Below are 9,414 nucleotides of genomic sequence, written 5' to 3' on the forward strand. Positions count from 1 at the left end.
CCTTACTAGAAATGTTCTGAGTTTGTCAAGTTTTTGTGTAGTTTCCCAAAGCTGCCGGCCTAGACCGGTTACTCTTTTAGCGGCTTAGGTAGTTGTTGCTCTTTTGGCAACTTAGGCCGGTTACTTTTATTTGCTTAGCGAGAACAATAAAGATATGTCAGACACAAGTGCTACCTTACTCTGGTCCGCAATCTCCTCAGTAGGCTTCCTCCCGGCCAATACATGTCGCCTATGGATATCTCAATGTGACCGGTTTGGACCCGATGGGGGTTACCTGCAGAAAAGACTCTAAAGCTCAAGTCAGCAAAATCTCTTAGAAAGTCAAATCTCGTGATTAGGAGAGTAATGAATGCGTACCTTTAATTTGTGGGGTTCATGCATATTTATAGATTATTAAATATGTCTGGCCACGTCATAGGCTGGGCGCTTGTTTGGGCCGTAGGTGGGCCTGGGCCTTAGCCCAGGTCCCTTAGTTCGATCATTGTGGGCCCTATGAGCCTTACTAGAAATGTTTTGAATTTGTCAAGTTTTTGTTTAGTTTCCCAAAGCTGCCGGCCTAGACCGGTTACTCTTTACCAGCCCAGACCGGTTACTCTTTTAGCTGCTTAGGTCACTATTGCTCTTTTGGCGGCTTAGGCCGGTTACTTTTATTTGCTCAGCGTATATATGGTAATTGTTATTATTTGCGTCCTTGGTGGTTACATAGACGGGTTCTATGGTTATTTGGCTACGCTGGCTAGGTGCGGTACAATGATTTTTTAAATTCAATTATAAATTATAATATTTAATTATAAATTGAATACAATTCTTAGATTCTAGTGTTAAATAGAATATAATTATTTAAATATTATTAAAATATGATTATTAAAATTTCAAAATATATACTATCATTTGTAAAATTCACATTTAAATTTAAAATATTTAATATTTTTATTGTATTTTAGATATTAAAATCTACGATATGTTATATTTAAATATTAATTTTACAAATATTAGTTTATTTTTCTAAAATATTTTTATATATCAATTTTAAAAGTATTTTTCAATATAAATATTAAAAAAATTAATAACTATATTCTTATAATATTTTAAATAATTATATTCTATTTCGCAATTAAATATTAGAATTTTATTCAATTTATAAATAAATTTAATAATTTATAATTGAAATTAAAAAATAATAAATTCAAATGTCAATTTTAGAAAAAATATTAATATAATTTGTATAAAAGATATTAAATTTAGTATCAATTTGAAAGAAACAAAATTGATTTATTTTAACAAAAAATTGGACTAAATTCAACAAAAATAACGAATATGGGGACTAAATTGAACAAAAAATAATACTACCATAAACTGACACGTGGCACTAGCATTGACACGTGGCACAATTGTAACTTGACACGTGGACAAATATTTTGAAATAAAAAAAAATTAAAAGAAAAAAATTTTAAAAAAAATTTTAAAAAGAATAAAAAAAACCAAGAGATCACATGTGGCATGTACTATTCAAAAACGTTCACTATTTAAACATTGTTAGTGAAAAAGACCAAATTAACTACAATTTGACAAAAATGAAGACCTAATTAAACACAAAACGAAAATAGGGACCAAATTGAATAAAAACAACAAAAATAGGGACCAAATATATATTTAATCCTTTACAAAACTATAATCATAAAGCAAATGGAAACAATCGTGAAAGTTTGAAAAACAAATAAGTTAAAACTATCCAACTTAATCATATGTCATTAAAAGTATTAAAAAGACTATTTAGATAAATTTTATATACATTTTATGAATTCAGCATACAATGGCTATATTTTACCCTCTATCGGTGTGTTTTGGTTTTTTGTCATATAATTAACTCCTTAAAAAATTCACAATAAAAATAATTATTATTTAATTTTAAAAATATTTTATTAACTATATAAATAATTTTATGAATTTATAAAATTATCAAAATTGTTCATAATATAAAGGAGTGAAGAATCATTTTAAAATTATGTAGACTTGAATTTTAAAAGAAAAAAAATACAGGCATCGTTTCCAGAAGCACTAGTTGAAGGGATGAAAAGCAAAATACCCTACAACTATTACCTATTAATACTATTATTATTTGTAATCCTTTGATACTCATGAGAAACCATTATCAACACGTAGTATGAGAGGTCAATGGCCTCAGAAAATAAGGAACATCCCAAGCATAGGAGAAGCTGACACTAGCAAAACCCTTCAAAGGATTGCCATTGATAAGAAGGCAAGAGTCCCCTTGAAGGGCAAGAATTGATGGACTAACAATTTCTGAAGTCTGAAACCCTTGGCATAACAATTTTATTTGGCTTTGTGCGCAATTACAGTTGTTTGTCACAACTACATTCCACTCAGGCTTTCCAAGTATTATTCTCCCACTTTTTGTTGTCGCAATGTTGATGTTGTTCAAGTTACAATAACTGGACCCTGCAAAGTTAATGCAACAAGCACATGCATAAAGAGAGAATAATGGTGATATAAAAAACATAGAAGTTCATGATAGTTAAAACTATCTTTCCTGATTTTTTTTTATTTCAACGTGTCATTTTGTATAATTTTCAAAGAAAGTTAGAGTTTTGGGGTGACAATGACATACCCAATCACCTTCCAACTGTGACGATGACAAGACAAAGAAAATTTATGAAATATGTTAAATGAAATAAAATATACCTCTGCTAACAAGACTAAGAAAGATAATGCAAATGAGGTACTTCAAAGTTGTCGTCATTCTTGGTGAGTGATCAGTAGGACTTTTCTGTAATGAAACAAAAACAAATCCTTGAAAGAAGATAGTTTCATATGTTGTTCATATTTAAAGAAGTTTTGATTGACATGAAAATATAAAATACTAATTTTCCATAATTATAAATATTAATTGGAAAATTAATATAAATCAACTCATTTAAAAAATTATAAATACAATTAATATAATAAAAATATTTAAATTAAAATTAAATTAATAAATAATATTAACTATAATTTTTTATTACTTTTGTTGTTACTGTGAACCTCCATGCTATGATTAGATATAGTTAATATAATGTAAATATTAATTGTCCTGAAATATAAAATATCAATTAAAAAATTAATATAAATGCACTTAATTTTAGAATGATAAATGCAATTAATGTAATAAAAATATATGCAATTAAACTTAAAATAATTAATAAAATTAATTATTCGAATTTAGTATTTAGTTTTTTTATTATTTTATCCCTATCAAATTTGTATCAAGTTTGCATTAATACTAATGAGATGATTCAACATGATCACACAGTTCAAGATTGAACTGATTTAATGATTCCAACTGATAAGACGTCTAAGACATTGCCTGGTGCATTTTTTATGTTAACATTTTAAGATATTTACTGCTCCAAATATTTATAACTTAAATTGTTTATTTTATGTATTAAAAGAAACGAACAAGCAGCAATGTTAAAAGTGATGTTAAATAATCAAATCAAAATCAAAAGATCTAATAAGTAAATTATGTCTTGAAATAAATTTTTTTTGGAATGGGTCATTTTTATCTCTTTACATAGATATATTTTGTTTTCGGACTAATTTGAATATAAAAATATTTTCTTTTCAAATCAAACAATTTCAAGAAAGAATAATCTAAAGATTCTCTTGAAGATTTAATTAGAATATTCCTCTTACTAGTACGAAGATGTTGAGATGAAATCAAATGGAGAAATGCAAATATAGAAAGTATAAAGAAATGACAACAAAGAGAAGATATAGAAGAGGAGAAAAGGAAACGAAAATCTTTGTAGATCCAATCAAAACATTCCTTTGTTAAACATCCAAAATCAAGATGTTAATAAGTATTAGTGAGGAATCAATTTATTTAGTTTTGATGAAGCCTTCAATGCTCATATCTTCTATAACTATAAATAGAGATCAAGCTAAAGAAGAAAATAAGTAGCTAGTGTAAAAAAAGAAGAAAAAATTACGAGAAATATATAATAAAAGAAGGAAAGAAAAAGAGGTACAAGAGAAAGACTGAGATTACATCATCTATAATTATCATGTAGCTATAAATAGTGGTTGTGTCATAACCCATTGTAATATTTTTTTACTTTGTGAAGTTTACTTGTTTAGTTGTGCTATCTTATTTTGAGAGTGATTTCTTTATTATCATGAGAATTCCTAAACTCAAGGGTAGGTTAAAAAGGTTAATACTTGGAAAAATATGGACTGGTCGGTCTGTGTACTTGTATAACGTAGAGATGTTTGTATACTCGTAATTAGGAGAGTTTTGTATATTTGTAACCTAGGAATATTTTTCAACTCATTCTAATTAGATATTATTTTATTAGTGGAACCTCCTAAGTTGTATGCTTAAGGAAGAATTGGATGTAACCTTTGAGTTTCGGTGAACTAGTATAACATATCATTTTATACTTTATCTATTTGTTTTATAGTGTTTCATCTTATTTCATACAAAGAGATTCTAAGGCTCTATTCAAAACCCCCTTCTAGAGCCTACTACATCATCATTAACATCCTCTTATCTTTTAGGTTAGCGAGGAATGATCCAAGGGATAAACTTAGACTTCATTTGTTTGGTTTTATGATTAAGATATTACTATTGTAACATCCCTAAGGAATATTACTTTAAAAAAATATTAAAATGAATAATTGTATTAATAGCCATCTCGATAAAAATCCCAATACGGGAAAATTTCAATTTATTACGATAGCGCGCCAAAACTCATAACTGAATTCATAAAATGTTACAAGTTCCCAAAATTTGTATTTAAAACATAAATTACAATTTAGCAAAACCCTAGCACTACTCCCATGCTAGCCCTCACTCCGCCATCTGAGCATCCTTAGCACCACCTGTATCAACATCTGCTCCCGTGTAGCGAATTACACGATCATCGCCACACACAAACAGAAAGGGTGAGCTGAGAAAATAAAATAACAAGCATGTAAACTCAAGATAGATTATTTACCCATCTTATTCATTATCTATAAATCTTGGCCAAGACCCTAACCCCAAGACTTATCAGTCTCCAAATCATACAATTTGTTAGCCTTGAACTCGGGAATCTGATGCTCACACGAACCTGCCCGCTCGTGGTCCTGCCTCTACGAACCTCCCCGCTCGTAGTCTTGCTCTACGGACCTACCCGCCCGTAGTCCAACACATGTGATCCACCAGCCCCCGTACCTCCCCGCACGTGGCATCTCTCAACGTGAGCACGGAACATACGAACCTACCTCGCTCGTATCCCCACGTGAGAGTAACTTGATATGAACCTCCCCGCTCATATCATCACATGTCACACCATCCATGAACCTACCCGCTCATGGCACATCATCTCCCGATCCAAGCAAAGCGTCATTGTCAGTTAAAACAACACACCAGGAAGTAGAGAACAACAGCGTTTCCGCCTGGCCCGGCTCACACGCCGCCAGGCGAAACTGTTCCAGACCGCCTGGCGGTATTCACTCACCGCCAGGCGCCAGCGCCCTCCCAGACCCACTGTTTTCTCATCACCGCCTGGCGGACCTCACCGTGCCGCCAGGCGCCTCTCAGTGCAGGGTTCCCTCATGCTGTGTCTATCGCCTGGCGGTGTCTAAACAAGCCGCCAGGCGCCATATCAGAGGCATTCTGCAGCTGATATTTGGCACTCCATTTTGGTTAATTCTACAGCCTAGGTTACTCGAAGGACAACTCATCTTCTGGACTCAATACCCCATTCTGATTTATTGCCAATTTCCATCCTATTTTAATGTCGTTATAGCCCAACCTCACCCTTCCCTCATTCCAACTAGAGGATTATTTATTCTTAAGTCATGCCACCAGGCCTTAATTCACAATTTAACAGATATGATTCCCATATCTCCCTTTTTCACAATCATACTCACTCGTACACCTCGTATACTCAATTGACAGTCCATACATGAAATCATCCTCCACTCTATTTCCCACTCCTCTTCATCCTTGACTAACATTCCAATACCTAACATTTCCTAATCCCCACCCTTGCTCACGTTTTCCCCTATTCGATCATCAACCTATCCTACATTTCCTTTATACTTCTCTCACGTTTTATTTTCCACCCAACACACTCCAGATTTCTCACACCACTCTGATAAGACACTGTCGCCTGGCGGCCAATCATCCACCGCCAGGCGGTGCATCAGATCATGGGTATCATACCCAGATTTCTGCACACGCGCTCAACACCAAAATTCCAGAATCTGATTTCTGCTTTTGCTTCTAGTTTTGCATAATTTTATTACACCCGCTCTCCCTCACATCACTCATCACATCCCATTAGGTTTCAAATCACAGCATTACACACCCAATTCAATAATCAGCGAATTCCCTCCTTTATCCCACGATTCCTACACCAATGACAATTTAACGCGTGCCAATTTCAGAAACATCAGGGTCTTTTACAACCTCGAAACTATAGCCATTAATTGCAATCCACACAAAACAACATACAACACAGTTCAATCAAACAATATCAATACAGCGTACATCGCCTGGTGGCTCAATCCCACTGCCAGGCAGTTCATAGCAGAAACAACATATTTAGGTCAAACTGATGTGCCGCCTGGCGGCACCTTTATACCCGCCAGGCGGTTTCTGGGCGAGAACCCAGAATTTTCGTGAAAACAGCGTCAGATAGAGAGGAAATTCATACATTTACACATGGCAGCACAAAACTAATCGATCACAATTATAAACACACAAAGCAACTCCCCTTACCTGGAATTCGCGCTCCAAATTGAGATTCCCACTCTCCTTGCACACCTTTTCCTTTTGCTAAAAGAACTACTCTAATTCTTCTCTCGCTGGCCTCCTTCACGCACCAGAATTGTTCCTTCTCACTCTCAGAGCTATTTGCACCTCTCACAGACTGATTTTCTCCTCTCCTTCTCTCTTCTCTCCCACGCTTAATGTACCCTAATTATTCTCTATTTTACTAAAACGAAATTTATTAAAAGAAATATGGTTAAGGCCATTCAATGGTTATCACCCATAAATTTTCAGCTCCCCCCCCCACATTACCTCTCCAGTATCTGCTAGGTTTCCCAATCCTTTCATATTCATGCTCAAAGGAAATTTAGCAAAAAGAAAACTATTTAGTTCTCAACAAGGTTTGAACCCACACTCATGCATACACCAAACCAATGCCAAACCATTCAACCAGCACATGTTTCATGATGACTCCCACAATTTTAAGGATTTATCATCATCCATACGAGTTCAATATATAAGCACACAAAAACACATAATTTAAATAACATCCAAGTGACACACATAGGACTCGAACCCAAGTCCTCACACACAATAAAGTACTCTCAACCACTTGAGCTAGTACTCTTCCATGTCATAGCTCCTCGCATTTATTGCTTTAAATGTTCTCACTACCCGTCCTAATTAAATAATTAATTAAATAACTATTTAATTTTCCCGGGTCTTACAACTATGATCTCATTCAAACTCATCGGAGCATTAAAGGGAGGTCTATTATTCAGACAATGCAATGCTCTCATGCATCAACTTATTTTGGAAATTTAGATATATTGGAGTTTGAGTTCAACATAATGATCAACTAGGATAAAAAAATTTAAAACAAATTTTGTAGCACTAGAAAGAAAAATTGGATGCACTATAATAATATAGGGACTACATGAGCAAAATAAAAATGATCAACATAGTAAAATCCTCTAAACGATTACCGTAGGGAAGGAGGCAAATGTCCCCTTAAATGGAAACAATTGATGGACTACCACTTTTTGTAGCCTTAAACCCTTGGCACGCCAACCTTATTTGGCTTTGTGTTCAATTACAGTTGTTTCTCACAACTACATTCCACTAAGGCATACCAAGTATTATTCTCCCCCTTCTTGTAGTCCCAATGTTGATGTTGTACAAGTTACAATGACTAACCCCTGCAAAAATAATGGACAAAGAGAGAATCATGGTGATACCAAAAGCATAGAAATTTAGAACAGTTAAAACTAAATTTCTCTTGTTTTTCTTTTTTATTTAAGGTGTCATTACATAGGTATTTTAAAGAAAGTTAGGAATTTTTGGAGTTAACAAAAATTACTTATTTTGTTAACCAAAATATGTAAAGCGAATTGGAGTTTGAAGAAACAAAACAAAACTTTTCATAACCTGATTTCCTCGTATCTTTAGAATAGTAAATAGAACCTGAAACCTATGAGATCAACGAACTTGATGATGAGCACCTAACCCCTAACCTCAAAGGGAAGTTTCTTCACCTTTCTTCTATTACTTAGATTAGTTTTAAATAAAACCTAGAACTCATGTTTGTGTTTTGTTTTTTGTATGTTTAGTAGTGGCACCTTCCTTTTGAGGTTTTCACCTTTTTAGAAGAATGAAGGGCAAAGAACAAATTAAATGTGTAAGTAATGAAATGGTTGCATTAGCCAAGAAGGGGAGTTCGAATTGGATTTATAAAACTGTTCGAAATCTTAAGATCCCTTTTCTTTGAATCAATCAGACCAAGAATTAAAAAGTAAAAGTTACAGGACAATACACTTTCAACTGATTAAAATAAAACACAACAGGTTAATTTGTTCTTACACTTATGATTCAACAGATTAAAATATGAAACTCACTCAAACAACATGCTTTTTCATTCATGATGCGTTCCAAACAATATATCCAACTTGATTACACTACTAGGCAACCTAAAAACACATGTACACTTAACAAAGATTAGTTTGCTTGGTTTTATTTAGATTTTACAGATGAACAAGATGAGAGAAATAAGATCACACATTTGTTTTTATATTGGTTCACTCAATCATAGGGCTACATATAGTTTACCTAGACAACCTAAGTATGGTTTTCAACTATTATTAAAAGTTTTACAAAATCACACAAGATTACACTTTTGAATAAATTACACACACCAAGATTTGTGAATCCCATAAAAATCGTATCCCCAACATTGTAAGAATCCCACTTACAAACCTAGAATCACACTAGGAACACTATAAAGGCACTAGAACAACAAAACCTGATGAAAGCTCTCGCTAGCCAACCAAACATGTGTTCTTCATGCTTCAACCAAGCAAAAATGCCTCCAAGAACAACCAAGATCTTCAATATACTACCACAACTGGTGATTCAGAGAGAAAGTATATCATAATTTTTTGCAAAAACTCAAAGTCGTCCCTCATCTCTCTGAAAACCAACTTATATAGCTTGGTCGTAAGTGAACTCAACAAGTTGATTTGTCTGTACAATTTGTTGATTTCACTTGACTTAAGTGAAATTAGTCGATTGAAAAATAATTCAACTTATTGAATACATTCATACTTAAACTATACACAACAAGCCTTTAACCTATTAAAAACCTTTTTGACAGATTG

The 9,414-nt window shown here is 33.3% G+C and overlaps 1 protein-coding gene across 1 annotated transcript; it reads right to left on the reverse strand.

Annotated features, from left to right (window-relative positions):
- Positions 1–2,152: 2,152 nt before the first annotated feature.
- On the reverse strand, positions 2,153–2,761 carry LOC146886840 (protein TAPETUM DETERMINANT 1-like). The gene is made up of 2 exons (XM_085672208.1): positions 2,704–2,761; positions 2,153–2,460 (listed from the first exon to the last, which is right to left on the reverse strand). Exons 1-2 carry the CDS (start codon positions 2,759–2,761, stop codon positions 2,153–2,155), a joined length of 366 nt encoding a protein of 121 aa, XP_085528334.1.
- Between the last annotated feature and the right edge of the window lie 6,653 nt (positions 2,762–9,414).

The sequence above is a fragment of the Vigna unguiculata genome, chromosome 4 (genome assembly GCF_037176805.1).
Source record: "Vigna unguiculata cultivar grain cowpea cultivar isolate G323 ecotype 2 chromosome 4, ASM3717680v1, whole genome shotgun sequence".
In the NCBI taxonomy this organism is placed as follows: domain Eukaryota; kingdom Viridiplantae; phylum Streptophyta; class Magnoliopsida; order Fabales; family Fabaceae; genus Vigna; species Vigna unguiculata.